The sequence below is a fragment of the Oncorhynchus nerka genome, linkage group LG25, assembly GCF_034236695.1.
Source record: "Oncorhynchus nerka isolate Pitt River linkage group LG25, Oner_Uvic_2.0, whole genome shotgun sequence".
Lineage (NCBI taxonomy): Eukaryota > Metazoa > Chordata > Actinopteri > Salmoniformes > Salmonidae > Oncorhynchus > Oncorhynchus nerka.
The window spans coordinates 26,416,866-26,444,291 of record NC_088420.1 but is presented as its reverse complement, the minus strand read 5'-3'; the positions used below and the strand labels follow the sequence as shown (position 1 = coordinate 26,444,291).

The window sequence follows — 27,426 nt, the reverse complement described above, 5'->3', positions numbered from 1 at the left end:
GATAGATTCTTGCATGAGAAATGTTTTATTTGAATCATACATTTGCTAGTTATGGCCCTGTACTGTGCAATAAATAGTTTCCCAAAGGAGATCCTCTCTACGTGGATGTTTGATGGCAACACTCTAACTCGGTCTTATATATTGCATTCATAAAAGACAAGATCAGTTTTATATCTCTTCTTCTGATGGCTTTCCATTGAGTGTCTATCTGTCTTGCTGCTGGGGGTTGAAGACAGGCCTGATGAGATGGATGGCTCACAATGGCCTGGCTCTCTTTTCTGGGGCTTTATAGTGCTTCAAGAAAATATAATATTACCTTCTTTTAGTCTGTGTCTTTTAGCCAAGGGAGCCAGGCTAAAGACACTGCTCACACAGCCCAACCACTTACAAGGCCTGTAAATGGTATCAGAGCAGGGGGATTGCTAAATGGCAAATCTGTTGTAGCTGCTCCAAGGATGATGATACGATAAAAGATTATTTACAGCACAAGCACAAAGGCACATTCACTAGTGTCAACAAACAGTTTCTATGTGGCCACAAAGCTGCTTTGCCAGGGGCTGGGAGGGTCATCTATCCCCTTTCTACTGATGACCTTTCTTTAATCCTGCATGGGCTCTATAGAAAGACCTTTATGAACAGCCAGGACATGTCTGTGTTAGTCAGTGTGAAGAGATCATCTATTTTTAAAACAGTGGAACAGACACATTATTGGTATCATTAAGAATGGAAAGAAGTAGATGGTGCTCAACCTAACATCATTGGAAAGGAAAAGGCACAACACTCGCTCACCGCAGAATGCTTTCTGACCGCTGTTTCCTTTCCAATGGTATTATGAGGAATCAGATCAGATCAGGCAAGACACAAAACAACACAATCATGTCAGTTTTCGTGCCTTCGTGACTTAGTGTCTCTTTAAAGAACATACATTTCTCACCAAATTAAGGGAAAGTAATCTTGGAACATGATGGCATACTTTGCCCTACATTGACTACTGTGCAGGTGGTGTCCATTAGCCAAACTCTGCCTATACATCCAAATGTTGGCACAGCCAATTAGAGAGAAACTCTGCTCCACTCCTTTCTGTTGGGACTTCACTTCATTCTGGCCAAAACTGGGTACAACACAAGGTTAGAAAAAGGGAAATAGCATTAAGAATGGAAAGGGCAGTAGCACAATCCCCATTTATTTCATGTCCATTTTAATGTGCAGCTGCTGACTGGATGCCTGGATGGGACAACAAAGGCAAAATGTCCACTGTGATTAGTCGTGGGAGTAGAATCTCTAATGACCGGCCTCTTAATTAAAATCCTGAAATAATTAGGTGTGCATCGCTTCATGTCTGAATTGCCATGTATTCATCACTGGAGTCAATGGTGTCTCTGTGATGAGGTGTTACTTTATAACAGCCTAAACTGTGATAGCTAAATCCTGCAATTCCTTTCATAGGGCTGTTCTGATTAGTTTGATCAGTCATGGAAATGGCTGCACGCAGGCTACTCATCCTTAATCTGTAAAAGGCAGACAACTCACAGAGTATTACAAAATACTTTTGCCATTATCTCTAGTGCAATAACTTCAAATTGTGCATTTCTGAACTATATATATATATTCTTGATGAAAACACATTCTTGCGTCTCTGGCTCTAACAACATGAAAGGAACACATTTTCAGCTGAGATGGAATAAGAAGAGCAGGGTGTTTTGTGTTAATGTGTTAGGTGCCAGTCATTCACCCATGTGCATGCCCCAAAGCTCAGAGCTGGCATGTCCATCTGCTGGCATGATTACACATGACCCATGCTTTCTCTTTGGGGTTACTACAATTAACCCAGACAAACCCCAACACCAAACACCAAGCCAGGACTAAAATGTAACTAACAACTCTCTAAAGCCTACACTGTAGCTTCGTCAGAAGAAAAGTTTGAAGTAAAAGAAGAAATAACAGGGTATTGTTTGGACACAACTGTGACATGAGGCTGATATTATTCATTCTACCAAGATCAAAGCGAATGCAGAGGCAAACATATGCCGCTCCGCACATAGCTGGAGATGTAGACCTGCATTCACTGAATAATACCAATCCTGCTGTAATATTGATTGTTAGCCTGAGGTGGTCGCTCAGCGGATAGAGATAATAAGCTGCTCAGCAAAGAGGACTGGAGGGAACAAGGTTAATGTACTGTATGTAGAAATGTTCATGCACTCATAATGATGTCGCTTTTATTGATTGGTGCTCCCTGCCATCCCTTCTGATTCTTTACTAATTTGTTAAAATTTTGTCATCGTACGTTAGCATGTGTTTCAGGGATAAATGCATCTCTTGGTCATTGAAGATGCGACTCATGCATTTTCTATACAGTAGTTGTTAGCCAGGAATTGACTGGAGGGAATATCCATCTCTATGAAATCTGGATTTTAGATGGAAAACCGAGCTTGCAGTAAGCTTGGGAGTAACCAAGTGAGGACCGACAACCCGGCGTGGCAGGCTGTGTGTCTGCTCTGTGTTAGGCATTCAGAACACCCTTACAGCTCTCTGTCACAGTGGAGACATTGACACCAAGGCTTGGTCAAGGAGCTCAATATAACCAGTGCTGCCTTCCAGTGTCTGCCTGCTTGGCCATTTGATACATATACCAGGGCATCAGCCCAGGCCACAACACTGTTTTACTCACCCACACATTGAGACATATATCTCACCTCGTCTCCCACACCTTCACCCCCTTCCTTCCTTCCTTCCTTCCTTCCTTCCTTCCTTCCTTCCTTCCTTCCTTCCTTCCTTCCTTCCTTCCTTCCTTCCTTCCTTCCTTCCTTCCTTCCTTCCTTCCTTCCTTCCTTCCTTCCTTCCTTCCTTCCTTCCTTCCTTCCTTCCTTCCTTCCTTTCTCCTTCTACCACTTCTGTGGCTGGTTGTGGTTGTTGAAACAGCTCTCATGCCTGACTGAGCATCACTTTCCCCCAGCAGTACTGCAGACTGGCATCCACGCATGTCATTTAGAATGGGGATCATTGACAACTCTTTCCACCCCCAGTTTGCTTTCAGAGCCAGTGACAGATTGACAGCATGTTGTCACTGTATCAGAATCAACAAAACAATTCATATAAGGATGTATAACCAGAACATAGCGTGTCTTCAGACATCTTGTTCTTTGTTTGGCCTATTGCCACATCATCCATATGGATCGAAAGAGATAAGTATTTTACCATGCTTTGGAGTTGGCAATTTTGTCCACATTTGAAAATAATGATGTGCAATTTGAGCTTGACGCATAGGGAGAGGTCAGAGCTGTTCTGCCTTTGTTCATTGTCATAGATAGTTACATTTTTGTACATCATTCATGTATAGTATTTTCTGAAGAAGTCTTTATTCTGGGCTTTTTTTTGTTAAACTGCATAACTTCTCAAAAGTGAAGAAGATAACTGTAAATGTCCCAGTTGCTTATCTGATGGGCTGACCATGAATTCTATGTGAAACTCAGTTTGATTAATAAATAGATTATGGGGACAGGTGGACTTAAATCTGTAATTACCATATTATTAAGCAATGGCCTCTCATATGGGGATCAGATTAACAGTGCAGGGAAGCCAATTCAATCCCTGGCTCCAAGAATGTTTGAGATGTCACCGGAAAGGTAATGAGACCAAGCAGAGAGAAGCCTGTTGTCTACCTCATGGTTCTGTAATCTAGGAGGAGGAAGGTAGGGGTTTACATCCCTGGCCCCTACTGTATTCATATTCACTGCCTTTAATTAGCCACTGCTCTTCATTTGGGCTTAATCCTCCCCCTTGGCTATGCCAGATCATTGATATATTCACTGCACCGTGTGGGGAGATCACCTAAATTCAATTTAGTTGTATGCATGTGGATAGAATAATCTCAGCCTTTCAAATAATTACCCCCCCCCCCCCCCCCAACCAAAAAAACCCCAACATAATTGGATATGTTAGAGAAATGTTATTGGTCCACATCTGTAAACAGAGATTGATTTCTCCAATATGGTCCACATCTGTAAACTGAGATTGATTTCTCCAATATGGTCCACATCTGTAAACTGAGATTGATTTATCCAATATGGTCCACATCTGTAAACTGAGATTGATTTCTCCAATATGGTCCACATCTGTAAACTGAGATTGATTTCTCCAATATGGTCCACATCTGTAAACTGAGATTGATTTCTCCAATATGGTCCACATCTGTAAACTGAGATTGATTTCTCCAATATGGTCCACATCTGTAAACTGAGATTGATTTATCCAATATGGTCCACATCTGTAAACTGAGATTGATTTCTCCAATATGGTCCACATTTGTAAACTGAGATTGATTTCTCCAATATGGTCCACATCTGTGAACTGATATTGATTTCTTCAACTGCATATATAGATTAGAATGCTAAGTGATTGCAGGTCAGTAAATATTTGATGTCATCATCATTTGATTTTGCAATATTCCTTTGTTGCAGTGTTCAGCTCCTCCATGGTCTTTCTCTGTTGGTGTTTGATGAAAATCTAGCCAGGGAGACTGTATAAATCCTGTACTGGGATTTCACCAAATATGGCCTAACTCGTTATCAAATGTATACAGATAACATTAACATTTAGCCAGCTTGCCTAGAGAATACCGTACAGTGTATTTAATGGGCAATCTTTTATATCTGGCATAGCTATTGCCACTTACTGAACACTCACATACTATAGGGACCTTGTTAAATTGGGCATCACCAACTTTACCTTTAACTGATGAAAAACCCTTGTGTCTCATTTATCCTGGTAAGTGTATGTGGCAGGCTGATCAATTCCCAGTCCACCTTGAAAATGGGAGCTATTTGTATTCAGGCCACACCTCCCTACGCATAATTCCATGTACAATACTGTACAAAAGAGGCAAAAAATGATTTATGTATGCATTTCTCTGTTGTCACATATTGTATCCAGTGTCCCTCCGTACCTGTCGCATGCTAAGTTAGCCATTTTAAAGCAGATACTAATGTATAATACATAACCATGATTAAGTTATATGTGACTTGCCATTCTCAGCTCAGCATATAGGCTACTGGACTCCCATGTGTGTTCCTAGCTGCATGCCACCTTGACCTTTCCAAAGGTTAATTTGATGTTTTATTCAGGTTAGTAGAAGATATGCAAATGGGAATTTTCTCAGGCCATAATCAGTCAGTGCTGTGGCCAAACCCCCTTTGGGCTATCTTTATATCATGCAATCCTTGGTTTATTGTCTCTATGTTGTTGATTAAGTACATATTTTCAAAGGTATGTTGTGATGGTACTGAGTAATACAAAAAGGCCATCTACCAACCAGAGGAGACAACAGAAAAAGTCTCTGTGAGTGACTCTCCCCCCCATCCAGACCTGCGTGTTATGTAGTGTATAGCGATGGCTGCGATGTTCATTTGGCATGCACACTCCGCTTTTCACGCGCGATCTCTGACCCCATCTTGTAAATCAGAAAGGTTATCTCTCTTTTGTCAACTGGTGAATCAATAAGTATACAAGCACACAGCTAGCTAAGATCATGTTAATGAAATGTCCTCCAGGTCCAGGTGTTTTATCTCTCTTTCCATATGTTGGATCTAGTGTGCTGCGCTGTACTACCCACTAGGCCCTCAGAGACCCAGGCAGGAGGAAGCAGGAAGCAGGGTGCACATCATGTGGAACTAAAGGGATTAGACATGCTAACTGCCACTTCATAGTCTTCTCTGGTCCATGGACAAATGTAACAAATGTGATAATAATGTCAGGAAAGATGTCAAAAGTGGAAAGTAGTTTTACCATGTGGATGAAAGACAGAAAGAATACAATGGGCACGTTCACTATTTTATTCAGATATGAGCATTGTGAGGACTATTCATTTGACCCATTCTCCTTATCTTAATGAATAAGAAATGTCTGGACAAATTTATCTTAAGGGGTAAAAATAGAGGGAACGACATGATGTCGTATAAAGGCTTGTTTGAAGCAGTAGAGCTGACAGTGATACCCAGTCTGTCTCATCAGAAGCCCACACCTCCTCACAGGAGCTGCCTGGGTGTGAGGATCTGGAAAGCCGGGGTGTGAGGGGGGTCCTGGGTGGGAGTGTGTTAGGCCTGTTGTTTAAGGGGATAATTATGATTAATAATTCAAATCATTATTAATGTTTTGAGCATCACAGGGTATGAACATCACACCCCTCCTGTTCTCCAACCCTCATTAATCCTTTGTTAAAATAATGTGAGTCTTACTGTACAGTATGTGCTCATGCTCAAGCACTGTGATATTCTATTTTCAATATTGAAATTCACGGTCACCCACCAAAGCACATGAATTTAAAAGTGTATTTGCTCTGGGTGGTTCTACAAAGAAGACCTTTAGCTCTTCCCTGCTATCATTTTCAAATTTGTCATCCGTGTCGTTCACATTAATGTGACAATATTGATTTAGCCAGGGCTGGTGCAGGGCCTGTGTTTGTTGAGGGAAGGGCTAAGTCCAAATCAGATCCACCCGCTTCCAGCCCCAGCCTACGGTTAGCCAAATCAAATCAAATTATTTGTCACATACACATGGTTAGCAGATGTTAATGGGAGTTTAGCGAAATGCTTGTGCTTCTAGTTCCGACAATGCAGTAATAACCAACAATTCCACAACTACTACCTACTACCTTATACACACAAGTGTAAAGGGAGAAAGAATATGTACATAAAGATATATGAATGAGTGATGGTACAGAACGGCATAGGCAAGATGCAGTAGATGGTATAGAGTACAGTATATACATATGAGATGAGTAATGTAGAGTATATAAACATAAAGTGGCATAGTTTAAAGTGGCTAGTGATACATGTATTACATAAAGATGGCAAGATGCAGTAGATGATATAGAGTACAGTATATACATATACATATCAGATGAGTAATGTAGAGTATGTAAACATTATATTAATTGGCATTGTTTAAAGTGGCTAGTGATACATTTTTACATATATTTCCATCAATTTCCATTATTAAAGTGTCTGGAGTTGAGACAGTATGTTGGCAGCAGCCACTCAATGTTAGTGGTGGCTGTTTAACAGTCTGATGGCCTTGAGATAGAAGCTGTTTTTCAGTCTCTCGGTCCCTGCTTTGATGCACCTGTACTGACCTCGCCTTCTGGATGATATCGGGGTGAACAGGCAGTGGCTCGGGTGGTTGTTGTCCTTGATGATCTTTATGGCCTTCCTGTGACATCGGGTGGTGTAGGTGTCCTGGAGGGCAGGTAGTTTGCCCCCGGTGATGCGTTGTGCAGATCTCACTACCCTCTGGAGAGCCTTACGATTGTGCATCTGTAGAAGTTTGTGAGTGCTTTTGGTGACAAGCCAAATTTCTTCAGCCTCCTGAGGTTGAAGTGGCACTGCTGCGCCTTCTTCACAACGCTGTCTGTGTGGGTGGACCAATTCAGTTTGTCCGTGATGTGTATGCCGAGGAACTTACCCTCTCCACAACTGTCCCGTCGATTTGGATAGGGGGGTACTCCCTCTGCTGTTTCCCGAAGTCCACAATCATCTCCTTTGTTTTGTTGATGTTGAGTGTGAGGTTATTTTCCTGACACCACACTCCGAGGGCCCTCACCTCCTCCCTGTAGGCCGTCTCGTCGTTGTTGGTAATCAAGCCTACCACTGTAGTGTTGTCCGCAAACTTGATGATTGAGTTGGAGGCGTGCATGGCCACACAGTCGTGGGTGAACAGGGAGTACAGGAGAGGGCTCAGAACGCACCCTTGTGGGGCCCCAGTGTTGAGGATCAACGGGGTGGAGATGTTGTTACCTACCCTCACCACCTGGGGGCGGCCCATCAGGAAATCCAGTACCCAGTTGCACAGGGTGGGATCAAGACCCAGGGTCTCGAGCTTGATGACGAGTTTGGAGGGTACTATGGTGTTAAATGCTGAGCTGTAGTCGATGAACACTATTCTCACATAGGTATTCCTCTTGTCCAGATGGGTTAGGGCAGTGTGCAGTGTGGTTGATATTTCGTCGTCTGTGGACCTATTGGGGCGGTAAGCAAATTGGAGTGGGTCTAGGGTGTCAGGTAGAGTGGAGGTGATATGGTCCTTGACTAGTCTCTCAAAGCACTTCATGATGATGGAAGTGAGTGCTACGGGGCGGTAGACGTTTAGCTCAGTTACCTTAGCTTTCTTGGGAACAGGAACAATGGTGGCCTTCTTGAAGCATGTGGGAACAGCAGACTGGGATAAGGATTGATTGAATATGTCCGCAAACACACCAGCCAGCTGGTCTGCGCATGCTCTGCGGACGCCGCTGGGGATGCCGTCTGGGCCTGCAGCCTATTGTACTCAAAGCAAGTAAAAAAGTTATTTAGTCTGTCTGGGAGCAAGACATCCTGGCCTGGAGATGAGATGGAGGGTCTCCAGTTCCTTCCCAGGCACGGTGTGATGACTGTTTGGGGCTGGTCTGTAGGATAAGACTGTCCTTCACCTACTTCTGCCTGTCCTGACGGTAAATGACCACAGATGCATAGTGTTGTTTCTCAACATACATTTTTTATTCTCTCTCTCTGTCCCCCTCCCTCTCTCTCTCTCTCTCTCTCTCTCTCTCTCTCTCTCTCTCTCTCTCTCCCCCCCCTCCCTCCCTCCCTCCCTCTCAACAGGAGGCTGGAAGAAGTGGTGTTTGAGTGTGGCTGTGATATCCGCTGGATTCAGCTGTGGCAGCAGCGAGGGGAGGCTGGCCTGAACACCCAGCAACTCTTCTGCAACAATGGAGCCTCCAAGATCCCTCTGCAGGCTATGAATATCTCTCTCTGTGGTACGAACCACTGGCGCCACGTTCCCTGCTTCACACTCCTCAATCATCCCATGGTAGAATAATAGGGAGCACTTTACTTGGAATGGCTGTCAAAGAGCCTAGACTATTCACATCGAATTCTTAAGAATGACCTAAACGCCTGTCATAACTCATCTCATGACAGCCGGCCAAAAAGAGTCATGACAACTCACTGTTCTGAAACTCTGCTTGTTCCTTCCTTTCCCGTTCCCAAATAGAATGCACAATAGCTCAAAGTGTCTCAGTGAGAATTTCAAGTGTGCTGTGTGCTGCTAGGTTCTATTGTATTCCCTCTCTGTCTCTCTCTCTCTCTTTCCCTCCCTCTCTCCCCCTTTCTCTCTCTGTCTCTCAGACCTGCCGGACATCAGTGTGACGCACTTTAACCTCACGGTTGTTGAGGGGGACAGAGTCACCATCACCTGTAATGGATCTGGATCCCCCCTACCTGAGGTGGACTGGACCGTCATTGACCTCCACTCCATCAACACTCACCAGGTGGGCTAGGGGACAAACCAGGGGACACACAATGCACTCTGTGATTCTATTGATCACTGGGTTGTACACTATGTATACTAAAGTATGTGGACACCCCTTATCAGTGGATTTAGCTATTTCAGCCACACCCATTGCTGACAGGTGTCGAAAATTGAGCACACAGCAATGCAGTCTCCATTGTCAGTAGAATGGCCTTACTTACTTACTGGCCTTTACTGAAGAGCTCAGTGACTTTCAACGTGGCACCGTCATAGGAGGCCACCTTTCCAACAAGTCAGTTTGTCAAATTTACGCCCTGCTAGAGCTGCTGTCAACTGTAAGCTCTGTTATTGTGAAGTGGAAACGTCTAAGAGTGACAACGGCTCAGCCGCGAAGTGGTAGGCCACACAAGCTCACAGAATGGGACCACTGAATGTTGAAGCGCGTAGCGTGTAAAAATATCCTGCCCTCGGTTGCAACACTCACTACCGAGTTCCAATCTGCCTCTGTAAGCAACGTCAGCACAATAACTTTTTGGCGTGAGCTTTATGAAATGGATTTTCATGGCCGAGCAGATGCACAAAAGCCTAAGATCACCTGCAATGCCAAGCGTTGGCTGCAGTGGTGTGAAGCACGCTGCCAAAGGACTCTGGAGCAGTGGAAACGCGTTATCTGTAGTGATGAATCACACTTCACCATTTGGCAGTCCGACGGACAAATTTGTTTTTTGGCGGATACCAGGACAATGTTACCTGACCCAATGCATAGTGCCAAATGTAAAGTTTGGTGGAGGAATAATGGTCTGGAGCTGTTTTTCATGGTTCTGGCTCCCAGTGAATGGAAAGCTTAATGCTACAGCATACAATGACATTCTAGACGAGTATGTGCTTCCAACTTTGTGGCAACAGTTTTGGGAAGGCCCTTTCCTGTTTCAGCATGACAATGCCCAAAGCGAGGTCCATACATGACAGTGCACAAAGCGAGGTCCATATAGAAATGGTTTGTTGAAATTAGTGTGGAAGAACTTGACTGGCCTGCACAAAGCCCTGGCATCAACCTCATTGAACACCTTTGGGATAAATTGGAACGGAGACTGCAAGCCAGGCTTAATCTCCCAGCATCAGTGCACAACCTCACTAATGCTCTTGGGGCTGAATGGAAGTCCCAGTAGTAATGTTCCAACATCTAGTGGAAAGCCTTCCCAGAAGAGTGGAGGCTGTTATAATAGCAAAGGGGGGACCAAGCCATATTAATACCAATGATTTTGGAATGAGATGTTCGACAAGCAGGTCTCCACATACTTTTGGTCATGTAATGTACCATTGTGATTTGTGTATGTCTAGCTGCATGAAACTACCTGGCTTGTGACCTTGGAGTTTGTGTTAGCTACAGTACAACTTCAGGGTCAGTGCCATTTAGATTCCAGTTAGTTTTGAAATTCAGTTGTTGTGCAATAGAGAATGTCCATGTGCAATTGTGTGTTTCTAATTTCAGAGCTTTCTGAAACCCTGGAAATGTTTAACATGCAGAATATTACATCTAAAATCCTTAAAGGAGTTTGTCTGCCGCTATGCTATGAGGTTGTCAAGCACCTTTATCTTTATCCTACTGTATCACTCACTCCTCTCTCTTTCTCTCCTGCTCTGTTCCAGTCCACTGTGTACTGGCCCAATGTCCACTCCATCAATCTGACCCTGTTCAACGTGAGTCGTGATGACAACTTCTACATGCTGACCTGTATAGCAGAGAACAAAGTGGGGATGGCCAACGCCTCCATCCAGCTCACTGTCCATTGTACGTAGTGATAACCAATTCCACTTCAAAGTTTGTATTTATCAAATTGCACATCGCAAACACTGTGTTTGCTGTTTGATGGAGCCAATATTCAGCTCACTCTCCAATGCATGTACAGAATGCAAATATTCAGATCACAGTCAGCCCATGAATGCTGCAGATGTTGTCAAGCACCTTGTTACACCACTATTTAGCTTTTATATGCAGACAACGTTTAATTTTATTCCTCAAATTGTGCTATGAATTCTTTATGTGCATCTAAGTTACATGTACTGTGGAGTTGGAAAGTATTCAGACCCCTTGAATTTCCACATTTTGTTACGTTACAGCCTTATTCTAAGATTGATAAAGATTTAAAAAATAAATAAAAATGTTTTAATCAATTTACACACAATACCCCATAATGACAAAGCAAAACCAGGTTTTTAGAATTTTTTTGCAAATGTATTAAAAAACAACAACAGATATCACATTTACATAAGTATTCAAACCCTTTTACTCAGTACATTGTTGAAGCACCTTTTTGAAGCACCGATTACAGCCTTGAGTCTTCTTGGGTATGACACTACAAGCTTGGCACACCTGTATTTGGGGAGTTTCTCCCATTCTTCTCTGCAAATCCTCTCAAGCTCTGTCAGGTTGGATGGGGAGTGTCTATGCAAAGCGATTTTCAGGTCTCTCCAGAGATGTTCGATCAGGTTCAAGTCTGGGCTCTGGCTGGGCCACTCAAGGACATTAAGAGGCTTGTCCCAGAGTCACTCCTGCATTGTCTTGGCTGTGTGCTTAAGGTCATTGTCCTGTTGGAAGGTGAACCTTTGCCCCAGTCTGTGGTCCAGAGTGCTCAGGAGCAGGTTTTCAGGATCTCTCTTCAGGATCTCTCTGTACTTGGCTCCGTTCATCTTCCCCTCAATCCTGACTAGTCTCCCAGTCCCTGTCGCTGAAACACATCCCCACAGCATGATGCTGCCACCACCATGCTTCACCGTAGGGATGGTGCCAGGTTTCCTCCAGACGTGACGCTTAGCATTCAGGCCAAGAGTTCAATTTTGGTTTCATCAGACCAGAGAATCTTATTTCTCATGGCCTGAGGGTCCTTTGGGTACTTTTTTGGCAAACTCCAAGTGCGCTGTCATGTGCCTTTTACTGAGGAGTCACTTCTGTCTGGCCAGTCTACCATAAAGGCCTGATTGGTGGAGTGCTGCAGAGATGGTTGTTCTTCTGGAAGGTTCTCCCATCTCCACAGAGGAACTCTGGAGCTCTGTCTGTGTGACCATCGGGTTCTTGGTCACCTCCCTGACCAAGGCCCTCCTCCGCAGATTGCCCAGCTCTAGGAAGAGTATTGGTGGTTCCAAACTTCTTCCATTTAAGATTGATGGAGGCCACTGTGTTCTTGGGAACCTTCAATGCTGCAGACATTTTTTGGTGCCTCGACACAATCCCGTCTCGGAGCTCTAAGGACAATTTCTTCGACCTCATGACTTGGTTTTTGCTCTGACATACACTGTCAACTGTGGGACCTTATATAGACAGGTAGGTGCCTTTCCAAATCATGTCCAATCAATTGAATTTACCACAGGTGGACTCCAATTAAGTTGTAGAAACATCTCAAGGATTATCAATGGAAACAGGATGCACCTGAGCTCAATTTCAAGTCTCATAGCAAAGGGTCTGAATACTTATGTAAATAATATATTTCTGTTTTTACTTTTAATACATTTGCAAACATTTCTAAAAATGAGTTTTTGCTTTGTCACATTCTCCTGTGAAGTAGACTAGTGGTATTTTACAGTATATGTGGACAATTATTACAAAGCTAGAATTCAAGCTAGAATCCTAAATTGAAACAATAAAAAAAGCAGTCATTTCAATGACTGTTAGCAAGCTGGACAGAGTGAATAGACTATACATGCACACAAAGATATGTGGACACCCCTTCAAATTTGTGGATTCGCATATTTCAGCCACTCCCGTTGCTGTCAGGTGTATAAATCGAGCACACCGCCATGCAATCTCCATAGACAAACATTGGGTGTAGAATAGCTTTACTGAAGAGCTCAGTGACTTTCAAAGTGGCACCGACATAGGATGCCACCTATCCAACAAGTCAGTTTGTCAAATTTCTGCCCTGATGTTATTGTGAAGTGGAAATGTCCAGGAGAAACAACGGCTCAGCCACCAATTGGTAGTTGACACTATCTCACAGAACGGGCTGCCGAGTGCTGAAGCTCGTAGCGCATTAATGTTGTTTGTCCTCAGTTGCAACACTCGCTAACGAGTTCCAAACTGCCACTGGAAGCAACGTCAGCACAATAACTGTTCGTCAGGAGCTTCATGAAATGGGTTTCCATGGATGAGCAGCCGCTCACAAGCCTAAGATCACCGTGCACAATGCCAAGGGTCGGCTGGAGTGGTGTAAAGCTCGCCGCTATTGGACTCTGGAGCAGTGGAAATGCTCTCTCTGGAGTGATGAATCACACTTCACCATCTGTTAGTCTGACGGACGAATCTGGGTTTGGAGGATATCAGGAAAACTCTAACTTCCCTTATGCTTAGTGCCAACAGGTGGAGGTTGTGTAATGGTCTGGGGTTATTTTTCATGGTTCGGACCCCTTAGTTCCAGTGAAGGGAAATCTTAACGATACAGCATACAATTATATTCTAGATGATTCTGTGCTTCCAACTTTGTGGCAAAAGTTTGGGGATGGCCCTTTCCTGTTTCAGCATGACAATGCCCCTGTGCACTAAGCAATGTCCACACAGAAATGGTTTGTCGAGATCGATGTGGAAAAACTTGACTGGCCTGCACAGAGTCCTGGCCTCAACCTCATCAAACACCTCTGGGATGAATTGGAATGCAGACTGCGAGCCAGGCTTAATCTCCAAACATCAGTGCCCAACCTCACTAATTATCTTGTGGCTGAATGGCTGAATTTCTTCGCAATTATATTCTTTATTATACTTTTTTACTCATACGACCCATGGGCCAGATTGAATGGGCCATATCTTTGACACCCCTGTTGTATCCTTTGTTAACTACTCCTATTCATTCTATCAGTACTCCTATCAATTCAATGCTATCCATTCTAACCTATCCATTCTATCAGTAATCCTATCCTTTATTTGTTCACCATTCTATTACTACTCCTATCCATTATATCAGTAATCCTATTCATTATATTTTCACCATTCTATTACTACTCCTATCCATTCTATCAGTAATCCTATCCTTTATTTGTTCACCATTCTATTACTACTCCTATCCATTATATCAGTAATCCTATTCATTCTATTTTCACCATTCTATTACTACTCCTATCCATTATATCAGTAATCCTATTCATTCTATTTTCACCATTATATTACTACTCCTATCCATTATATCAGTAATCCTATTCATTCTATTTTCACCATTCTATTACTACTCCTATCCATTATATCAGTAATCCTATTCATTCTATTTTCACCATTCTATTACACTCATTTATATCAGTAATCCTATTCATTCTATTTTCACCATTCTATCCATTATATCAGTAATCCTATTCATTCTATTTTCACCATTCTATTACTACTCCTATCCATTATATCAGTAATCCTATTCATTCTATTTTCACCATTCTATTACTACTCCTATCCATTATATCAGTAATCCTATTCATTCTATTTTCACCATTCTATTGTAATATCCATTATATCAGTAATCTTCATTCTATTTTCACCATTCTATTACTACTCCTATCCATTATATCAGTAATCCTATTCATTCTATTTTCACCATTCTATTACTACTCCTATCCATTATATCAGTAATCCATTCTATTTTCATTCTATTACTATTATCCATTATATCAGTTTTCACCATTCTATTACTATTATATAATCCTATCCATTCCATTTCCATTATATTACTACTCCTATCCATTATATCAGTAATCCTATTCATTCTATTTTCACCATTCTATTACTACTCCTATCCATTATATCAGTAATCCTATTCATTCTATTTTCACAATTCTATTACTACTCCTATCCATTATATCAGTAATCCTATTCATTCTATTTTCACCATTCTATTACTACTCCTATCCATTATATCAGTAATCCTATTCATTCTATTTTCACCATTCTATTACTACTCCTATCCATTATATCAGTAATCCTATTCATTCTATTTTCACCATTCTATTACTACTCCTATCCATTATATCAGTAATCCTATTCATTCTATTTTCACCATTCTATTACTACTCCTATCCATTATATCAGTAATCCTATTCATTCTATTTTCACCATTATATTACTACTCCTATCCATTATATCAGTAATCCTATCCATTCTATTTTCACCATTCTATTACTACTCCTATCCATTATATCAGTAATCCTATTCATTCTATTTTCACCATTCTATTACCACTCCTATCCATTATATCAGTAATCCTATTCATTCTATTTTCTCCATTCTATTACTACTCCTATCCATTATATCAGTAATCCTATTCATTCTATTTTCACCATTCTATTACTACTCCTATCCATTATATCAGTAATACTATTCATTCCATTTTCACCATTCTATTACTACTCCTATCCATTATATCAGTAATCCTATTCATTCTATTTTCACCATTCTATTACTACTCCTATCCATTATATCAGTAATCCTATTCATTCTATTTTCTCCATTCTATTACTACTCCTATCCATTATATCAGTAATCCTATTCATTCTATTTTCACCATTCTATTACTAATCCTATCCATTATATCAGTAATCATATTCATTCTATTTTCATTATATTACTATTTCCATTATATCAGTAATCCTATTCATTCTATTTTCTCCATTCTATTACTACTCTATCCATTATATCAGTAATCCTATTCATTCTATTTTCACCATTCTATTACTACTCCTATCCATTATATCAGTAATACTATTCATTCTATTTTCACCATTCTATTACTACTCCTATCCATTATATCAGTAATCCTATTCATTCTATTTTCACCATTCTATTACTACTCCTATCCATTATATCAGTAATCCTATTCATTCTATTTTCACCATTCTATTACTACTCCTATCCATTATATCAGTAATCCTATTCATTCTATTTTCACCATTCTATTACTACTCCTATCCATTATATCAGTAATACTATTCATTCTATTTTCACCATTCTATTACTACTCCTATCCATTATATCAGTAATCCTATTCATTCTATTTTCACCATTCTATTACTACTCCATTCAATGTTATCCATTCTATCCTCTCCATTCTGTCAGTAATCCTATCCATTCAATGTTATCCATTCTATCCTCTCCATTCTGTCAGTAATCCTACTCATGTAATGTTATCCATTCTATCCTCTCCATTCTGTCAGTAATCCTATCCATTCTATTTTCACCATTCTATTACTGCTTCTATTAATTCTATCAGTACTCCAATACATTCTATCAGTACTCCTATCCATTATATGTTTGCCATTATATTACTACTCCTATCCATTATATCAGTAATCCTATTCATTCTATTTTCACCATTCTATTACTACTCCTATCCATTATATCAGTAATCCTATTCATTCTATTTTCACCATTCTATTACTATCCTATCCATTATATCAGTAATCCTATTCATTCTATTTTCACCATTCTATTACTACTCCTATCCATTATATCAGTAATCCTATTCATTCTATTTTCACCATTCTATTACTACTCCTATCCATTATATCAGTAATCCTATTCATTCTATTTTCACCATTCTATTACTACTCCTATCCATTATATCAGTAATCCTATTCATTCTATTTTCACCATTCTATTACTACTCCTATCCATTATATCAGTAATCCTATTCATTCTATTTTCACCATTCTATTACTACTCCTATCCATTATATCAGTAATCCTATTCATTCTATTTTCACCATTCTATTACTACTCCTATCCATTATATCAGTAATCCTATTCATTCTATTTTCACCATTCTATTACTACTCCTATCCATTATATCAGTAATCCTATTCATTCTATTTTCACCATTCTATTACTACTCCTATCCATTATATCAGTAATCCTATTCATTCTATTTTCACCATTCTATTACTACTCCTATCCATTATATCAGTAATCCTATTCATTCTATTTTCACCATTCTATTACTACTCCTATCCATTATATCAGTAATCCTATTCATTCTATTTTCACCATTCTATTACTACTCCTATCCATTATATCAGTAATCCTATTCATTCTATTTTCACCATTCTATTACTACTCCTATCCATTATATCAGTAATCCTATTCATTCTATTTTCACCATTCTATTGCTACTCCTATCCATTATATCAGTAATCCTATTCATTCTATTTTCACCATTATATTACTACTCCTATCCATTATATCAGTAATCCTATTCATTCTATTTTCACCATTCTATTACTACTCCTATCCATTATATCAGTAATCCTATTCATTCTATTTTCACCATTCTATTACTACTCCTATCCATTATATCAGTAATCCTATCCATTCCATTTTCACAATTATATTACTACTCCTATCCATTATATCAGTAATCCTATTCATTCTATTTTCACCATTCTATTACTACTCCTATCCATTATATCAGTAATCCTATTCATTCTATTTTCACCATTCTATTACTACTCCTATCCATTATATCAGTAATCCTATTCATTCTATTTTCACCATTCTATTACTACTCCTATCCATTATATCAGTAATCCTATTCATTCTATTTTCACCATTCTATTACTACTCCTATCCATTATATCAGTAATCCTATTCATTCTATTTTCACCATTCTATTACTACTCCTATCCATTATATCAGTAATCCTATTCATTCTATTTTCACCATTATATTACTATTCCATTATATCAGTAATCCTATCCATTCTATTTTCACCATTCTATTATATCATCCATTATATCAGTAATCCTATTCATTCTATTTTCACCATTCTATTACTACTCCTATCCATTATATCAGTAATCCTATTCATTCTATTTTCTCCATTCTATTACTACTCCTATCCATTATATCAGTAATCCTATTCATTCTATTTTCACCATTCTATTACTACTCCTATCCATTATATCAGTAATACTATTCATTCCATTTTCACCATTCTATTACTACTCCTATCCATTATATCAGTAATCCTATTCATTCTATTTTCAGTTCTATTACTATCCTATCCATTATATCAGTAATCCTATTCATTCTATTTTCTCCATTCTATTACTACTCCTATCCATTATATCAGTAATCCTATTCATTCTATTTTCACCATTCTATTACTAATCCTATCCATTATATCAGTAATCATATTCATTCTATTTTCACCATTATATTACTACTCCTATCCATTATATCAGTAATCCTATTCATTCTATTTTCTCCATTCTATTACTACTCCTATCCATTATATCAGTAATCCTATTCATTCTATTTTCACCATTCTATTACTACTCCTATCCATTATATCAGTAATACTATTCATTCTATTTTCACCATTCTATTACTACTCCTATCCATTATATCAGTAATCCTATTCATTATATTTTCACCATTCTATTACTACTCCTATCCATTATATCAGTAATCCTATTCATTCTATTTTCACCATTCTATTACTACTCCTATCCATTATATCAGTAATCCTATTCATTCTATTTTCAGTTCTATTACTACTATCCATTATATCAGTAATCTATTTTCTATTTTCACCATTCTATTACTACTCCTATCCATTATATCAGTAATCCTATTCATTCTATTTTCACCATTCTATTACTACTCCATTCAATGTTATCCATTCTATATTCAGTAATCCTATCCATTCAATGTTATCCATTCTATCCTCTCCATTCTGTCAGTAATCCTACTCATGTAATGTTATCCATTCTATCCTCTCCATTCTGTCAGTAATCCTATCCATTCTATTTTCACCATTCTATTACTGCTTCTATTAATTCTATCAGTACTAATACATTCTATCAGTAATCCATTATATGTTTGCCATTATATTACTATCCTATCCATTATATCAGTAATCCTATTCATTCTATTTTCACCATTCTATTACTACTCTATCCATTATATCAGTAATCCTATTCATTCTATTTTCACCATTCTATTACTTCTACTCCTATCCATTATATCAGTAATCCTATTCATTCTATTTTCACCATTCTATTACTACTCCTATCCATTATATCAGTAATCCTATTCATTCTATTTTCACCATTCTATTACTACTCCTATCCATTATATCAGTAATCCTATTCATTCTATTTTCACCATTCTATTACTACTCCTATCCATTATATCAGTAATCCTATTCATTCTATTTTCACCATTCTATTACTACTCCTATCCATTATATCAGTAATCCTATTCATTCTATTTTCACCATTCTATTACTACTCCTATCCATTATATCAGTAATCCTATTCATTCTATTTTCACCATTCTATTACTACTCCTATCCATTATATCAGTAATCCTATTCATTCTATTTTCACCATTCTATTACTACTCCTATCCATTATATCAGTAATCCTATTCATTCTATTTTCACCATTCTATTACTACTCCTATCCATTATATCAGTAATCCTATTCATTCTATTTTCACCATTCTATTACTACTCCTATCCATTATATCAGTAATCCTATTCATTCTATTTTCACCATTCTATTACTACTCCTATCCATTATATCAGTAATCCTATTCATTCTATTTTCACCATTCTATTACTACTCCTATCCATTATATCAGTAATCCTATTCATTCTATTTTCACCATTCTATTGCTACTCCTATCCATTATATCAGTAATCCTATTCATTCTATTTTCACCATTATATTACTACTCCTATCCATTATATCAGTAATCCTATTCATTCTATTTTCACCATTCTATTACTACTCCTATCCATTATATCAGTAATCCTATCCATTCCATTTTCACAATTATATTACTACTCCTATCCATTATATCAGTAATCCTATTCATTCTATTTTCACCATTCTATTACTACTCCTATCCATTATATCAGTAATCCTATTCATTCTATTTTCACAATTCTATTACTACTCCTATCCATTATATCAGTAATCCTATTCATTCTATTTTCACCATTCTATTACTACTCCTATCCATTATATCAGTAATCCTATTCATTCTATTTTCACCATTCTATTACTACTCCTATCCATTATATCAGTAATCCTATTCATTATATTTTCACCATTCTATTACTACTCCTATCCATTATATCAGTAATCCTATTCATTCTATTTTCACCATTCTATTACTACTCCTATCCATTATATCAGTAATCCTATTCATTCTATTTTCACCATTCTATTACTACTCCTATCCATTATATCAGTAATCCTATCCATTCTATTTTCACCATTCTATTACTACTCCTATCCATTATATCAGTAATCCTATTCATTTTATTTTCACCATTCTATTACCACTCCTATCCATTATATCAGTAATCCTATTCATTCTATTTTCTCCATTCTATTACTACTCCTATCCATTATATCAGTAATCCTATTCATTCTATTTTCATTCTATTACTACCATCCATTATATCAGTAATACTATTCATTCCATTTTCACCATTCTATTACTACTCCTATCCATTATATCAGTAATCATATTCATTCTATTTTCACCATTATATTACTACTCCTATCCATTATATCAGTAATCCTATTCATTCTATTTTCTCCATTCTATTACTACTCCTATCCATTATATCAGTAATCCTATTCATTCTATTTTCACCATTCTATTACTACTCCTATCCATTATATCAGTAATACTATTCATTCTATTTTCACCATTCTATTACTACTCCTATCCATTATATCAGTAATCCTATTCATTCTATTTTCACCATTCTATTACTACTCCTATCCATTATATCAGTAATCCTATTCATTCTATTTTCACCATTCTATTACTACTCCTATCCATTATATCAGTAATCCTATTCATTCTATTTTCACCATTCTATTACTACTCCTATCCATTATATCAGTAATCCTATTCATTCTATTTTCACCATTCTATTACTACTCCTATCCATTATATCAGTAATCCTATTCATTCTATTTTCACCATTCTATTACTACTCCATTCAATGTTATCCATTCTATCCTCTCCATTCTGTCAGTAATCCTATCCATTCAATGTTATCCATTCTATCCTCTCCATTCTGTCAGTAATCCTACTCATGTAATGTTATCCATTCTATCCTCTCCATTCTGTCAGTAATCCTATCCATTCTATTTTCACCATTCTATTACTGCTTCTATTAATTCTATCAGTACTCCAATACATTCTATCAGTACTCCTATCCATTATATGTTTGCCATTATATTACTACTCCTATCCATTCTATCAGTACTCCTATCCATTTTATCCTCTCCATTCTATCAATACGGGGCGGCAGGGTAGCCTACTGGTTAGAGTATTGGACTAGTAACCGGAAAGTTGCAAGTTCAAACCCCTGAGCTGACAAGGTACAAATCTGTCGTTCTGCCCCTGAACAGGCAGTTAACCCACTGTTCCTAGGCCGTCATTGAAAATAAGAATTTGTTCTTAACTGACTTGCTTAGTTAAATAAAGGTCAAATAAAAATATGCATGTCCATTCTATCCTCTCCATTCTATAACCAAGCCTACTTTTATCCAATCTAGCAGTTCCATTCTATCAGTGCTCCTATCCATTCTATCCTCTCCATTCTATAACTAGGCCTACTTTTATCCAATCTAGCAGTTCCATTCTATCAGTACTCCTATCCATTTTACCCTCTCCATTCTATCAATACGCATGTCCATTCTATCCTCTCCATTCTATAACTAGGCCTGCTTTTATCCAATCTAGCAGTTCCATTCTATCAGTACTCCTATCCATTCTATCCTCTCCATTCTATCAATACGCATGTCCATTCTATCCTCTCCACTCTATAACTAGGCCTGCTTTTATCCAATCTAGCAGTTCCATTCTATCAGTACTCCTATCCATTCTATCTTCTCCATTCTTATATGTCCATTCTATCCTCTCCGTTCTATAACTAGGCCTGCTGTTATCCAATCTAGCAGTTCCATTCTATCAATGCCCAGAGGCCAGTGTATTGAATATTGATGCCTGCAAGCTGGGAGGTGGTTCTCTTGGATGTGAATATTTTATCCATGACAAGGCAGTTGGCCAACAGAGGTGTAACATTATTCTCTCCATACTCAATACATATTGATTCCCAGAGATTATGATGAGATCTGCAAACTCAGGTGGAAACAAGTCTCTCTCTCTCTTATGCTCGCTTACTCTCTCTTACGCTCTCTTACACTCTCTCTCAATTCAATTCAATGGGCTTTATTGGCATGGGAAACATGTTTACAATGGCAAAGCAAATGAAATATACAACAAACAAAAGGTAAATAAACAAGGGAAATATTAGTGAATGTTACACTTCCCAAAATGTTCAAAGAGTATACAGTTGAAGTCGGAAGTTTATATAACCTTAGCCAAATACATTTAACCTCAGTTTTACACAATTCCTGATATTTAATCCTAGTAAAAATGACCCTTGTTTTAGATAATTTAGGATCACCACTTTATTTGAAGAAATGTCAGAAAAATAGTAGAGAGAATGATTTATTTCAGCTTTTATTTCTTTCATCACATTCCCAGTGAGTCAGAAGTTTACATACACTCAATTAGTAGTTGGTAGCATTGCCTTTAAATTGTTTTAAATTGGGTCAAACGTTTCGGGTAGCCTTCCACAAGCTTCCCACAATAAGTTGGATGAATTTTGGCCCATTCCTCCTGACAGAGTTGATGTAACTGAGTCAGGTTTGTAGGCCTACTTGCTCGCACACGCTTTTTCAGTTTTGCACACACATTTTCTATAGGCTTGAGGTCAGCGCTTTGTAATGGCAACTCCAATACCTTGACCTTGTTGTCCTTAAGCAATTTTCCACAACTTTGGAAGAATATGCTTCGAGTCATTGTCCATTTGGAAGACCCATTTGCGACCAAGCTTTAACTTCCTGAATGATGTCTTGAGATTTTGTGAAGTGCACCAATCCCTCCTGCAGCAAAACACCCCCACAACATGATGCTACCACCCCCGTGCTTCATGGTTGGGATGGTGTTCTTTGGCTTGCAAGTCTCCCCCTTTTTCCTCCAAACATAACGATGGGCATTATGGCCAAACAGTTCTATTTTTGTGTCATCAGACTAGGGGACATTTCTCCAAAAAGTAAAATCTTTGTCTCCATGTGCAGTTGCAAACCGTAGTCTGGCTTTTTTATGGCGGTTTTGGAACAGGGGCTTCCTTGCTGAGCGGCCTTTCAGATTATATCAATATTGGACTTGTTTTACTGTGGATATAAATACTTCTGTACCTGTTTCCTCCAGCATCTTCACAACGTCCTTTGCTGTTGTTCTGGGATTGATTTGCACTTTTCGCACCAAAATACGTTCATCTCTAGGAGACAGAACGTGTCTCCTTCCTGAGCGGTATGACGGCTGCGTGGTCCCATGGTGTTTATACTTGTGTACTATTGTTTGTACTGCTGAACGTGGTACCTTCAGGCATTTGGAAATTGCTCCCAGGGATGAACTAGACTTGTGGATGTCTACATTTTTTTTTAAGAGGTCTTGGATGATTTATTTTTCTTTTCCCATGACACCTGCATTGTTTGCTGTTTGGGGTTTTAGGCTGGGTTTCTGTACAGCACTTTGAGATATCAGCTGATGTACGAAGGGCTATATAAATAAATTTGATTTGATTTGATTTGATGTCAAGCAAAGACGCACTGACTTTGAAGGTATGCCTTGAAATACATCCACAGGTACACTGCCAATTGACTCAAATGATGTCAATTAGCCTATCAGAAGCTTTTAAACCCATTACATAATTTTCTGGAATTTTCCAAGCTGTTTAAAGGCACAATCAACTTAGTCTATGTAAACTTCTGACCCACTGGAATTGTGATACAGTAAATTATAAGTGAAATAATCGGTCTGTAATCAATTGTTGGGAAAAAGACTTGTGTCTTGCACAAAGTAGATGTCTAACGCGACTTGCCAAAACTATAGTTTGTTAACAAGAAATGTGTGGAGTGGTTTAAAAACAAGTTTTAATGACTCCAACCTAAGCGTATGTAAACTTCCGACTTCAACTGTAGATATTTCAAATGTTATATTATTGGCTATGTACTCTTGCTCTCTCTCGCTCTCCCCCCCCCTCTCTTCATCTCAGTCTCTCTCACTCTCTCTCTCTCATGCTCTCTTTCTACACCCCCCTATCTCAAGCACTCATTTTCAGGGTGTATTTTAGGGTTGTCACAATACTACAATATATGATTGTCCATAACAACAAAGAAAACAGAAAGCAGACAGAACTCTTTGGTCTTTAAAGAAACCTACTGCATGTAAAATATTGTGTGCTATAGCTTAGAAAATAAACATGATTCTGGTTGACAACATAAGGCTGCTTGTTTCCAACATTAGGACTGTTTTCCTCAGGAAATATAGTCCGCTTCATGTGTTGTTTCCTTGCCACAATACCTCTGAGAATCGCAATACTGGTATTGTGACAAGCCTAGTGTATTTTAGCTGAATTAACAGTGAATCAGAATATGATTGATGCTTTACATGAGCTCTGTATGCCACATTCACAGCCCTGGATTTGTAGATGGTCAGCTTCTAACAGATTGACCATAGATGTGGAGTTAAGTGGTGGGTACTTTTATGAGGTGTGATATTATTACTGCGTCTGGCCGCCATCGTTCAGAGGGGATGTGTCCACTCAACCAAAAGCCTGGAGACAAACCAATGTTCCTGTGGTCAGTAGCCACATCCTAGCAGCAGATTCAAATGTCAACAAAACACCATTTGTATGGTTGGCATTCAAACTACTGAAAGTCTCTCTACTTGGAGTTGGTTTCCTTGGATGTGGATATATTTCATCCATGACAAGGCAGTGGTCCTCCACGTGAAAGATTGCAGAGATTCATAGAATGTTTCATCACATAATGTGCATGATTGCTTTCCAGCCGAGCGAGGAGAGAGGGGCTCTGACCCTAGTTATTCAGTGGCAGTGCACTGGTGCAACACAGCAAAGCCATTTGTTTTTGTTTGTGTTGTTCTTTATGAAGCCACATGCTCTTTGGTTTCCTAACCTTCCTGGTAATTACCAATCATCTCAACAGCCGCTTGGCTTGTCTGTTGGAAACGCCTTAAAACAGAGAATGTCAACAGCTGTGGTGATTAGTTAGACTAACTGATCGTCAAGTTCCCTTATTAGACCACATTGTTTCCTTCAGCTGGATACCAGAACAGGGTAATATGATGAGCATTTGTTGTTCCTGCATTTACATTCATACTGAGTGGTGTTGGCCAACAGGGTACAACACTATTCCCTCCATATCCAATGCATATTGATTCCCAGAGATTATGATGAGATCTGCAAACTCAGGTGGAAACTAATGTCTCTCTCTCTCTCTCTCTCTCTCTCTCTCTCTCTCTCTCTCTCTACAGCCCCTCTATCTCAAACACTCATTTTCAGGGTGTTTTTCTGAATATTTTCACAAAGACCCCCTGTGTTTGACCTTGAATTACTAACAATGAGGAAATTGGTATGTACTCGGTGTATATAGTGTGTATTTTAGGGTTGTCACGATACTACGATATCTGATTGTCCATGGCAATAAAGAAAACACAAAGCAGACTAAACTCTTCTGTCTTTCAAAAGAACCTACTGCATGTAAAATATTGTGTGCTCTAGCTTGGAAAATAAACATGATTCTGGTTGACAGCATAGGGCTGCTTGTTTCCAACATCTTTCCGCAGGTAATGTAGTCCGCTTCATGTGTTGTTTCCTTGCCACAATACCTCTGAGCATCGCGATACTTGTATTATGACATCCCTAGTGTATTTTGGCTGAATTAACAGTGAATCAGAATATGATTGATGCTTTACATGAGCTCTGCATGCCACATTCACAGCCCTGGATTTGTAGATGGTCAGCTTCTAACAGATTGACCATAGATGTGGAGTTAAGTGGTGGGTACTTTTATGAGGTGTGATATTATTACTGCGTCTGGCCGCCATCGTTCAGAGGGGATGTGTCCACTCAACCAAAAGCCTGGAGACAAACCAATGTTCCTGTGGTCAGTAGCCACATCCTAGCAGCAGATTCAAATGTCAACAAAACACCATTCATATGATTGGCCTTCAAACCACTCAGTCTCTACAGACAGACTTGAAAATACATGGGTACAGGGTGTAACTATAGAATATTGTGTGACTGTCCTGCGTCAGACATAGTAAAACAAGTGCAGGCTCCTGAACAAGGCTACATGGTGTAACTAAAACATTGTATTTTAATGTGTGGCACATGTCCGGACGCTGACACATTAAAGAACGCATCTCTGTCATTCCTGATGCTCCTCTCTTCCTGTCTGTCCTCCCAACAGTCCCACCCACCATCCTGAAGCTGGACGAGCCCGAGCGTCGCCATGAAACCTGCATAGAGTTCACGGTGCGTGGCAACCCCCTGCCCACCCTGCGCTGGTTCCACCGGGACAACGAGATCTCCCCCAGTGACTACATCCGCACTGAGATGGATACCTACCAGGACTACCTAGAGGGATGCCTCAACTTCAAGGACCCCACGCACCACAACAACGGCAACTACACTCTGGAGGCTAGCAACTTCCTAGGAGTCACCACCAAGACAGTGTATGGACACTTCCTCAACGCCCCGTTTCCAGACGGTAGGTAGATTATACTAGCTAAAGTAGCTATGCTGTATATAATAGTACAGATATACACTGTATAGTAGCTTCGTATCTGTGACTTTTCATTAGTCCAACATGATATTGTATGGATCAGTGGAATCGATGAAGCAGAGCTGAAAACTGTTGAGAGTCACTGAGAACCAAGTTTTACTGACTTATTAACAGGGTCATTAATGAATATAGGACAGTCGCTCTCTCTGTTAGACCTCTATTCATAAATGGGATTTATGTACACTGCTTGTCAAAAGTTTTAGAACACCTACTCATTCAAGGGTTTTTCTTTATTTAGACTATTTTCTACATTGTAGAATAATAGTGAAGACATCAAAAACTATGAAAAAACACATATGAAACATGTAGTAACCAAAAAAGTGATAAAGGAATCAAAATATATTTATATTTGAGATTCTTCAAATGGCCACCCTTTGCCTTGATCTTGGCATTCTCTCAACCAGCTTCACGAGGTAGTCACCTGAATGCA

At 39.1% G+C, this 27,426-nt stretch overlaps 1 protein-coding gene across 2 annotated transcripts in view; it reads left to right on the top strand.

Moving 5' to 3' along the window:
• Nucleotides 1-27,426, top strand: part of LOC115109280 (NT-3 growth factor receptor-like) — a 327,886-nt gene that overhangs the window by 168,589 nt on the left and 131,871 nt on the right. For both annotated transcript variants that reach the window (XM_029634027.2, XM_029634025.2), the window contains exons 5-8: nucleotides 8,634-8,788; nucleotides 9,159-9,301; nucleotides 10,933-11,074; nucleotides 26,622-26,921. In XM_029634027.2, coding sequence (XP_029489887.1) covers nucleotides 8,634-8,788; nucleotides 9,159-9,301; nucleotides 10,933-11,074; nucleotides 26,622-26,921 — 740 coding nt within the window. The remainder of the gene's footprint in view (nucleotides 1-8,633; nucleotides 8,789-9,158; nucleotides 9,302-10,932; nucleotides 11,075-26,621; nucleotides 26,922-27,426) is intronic.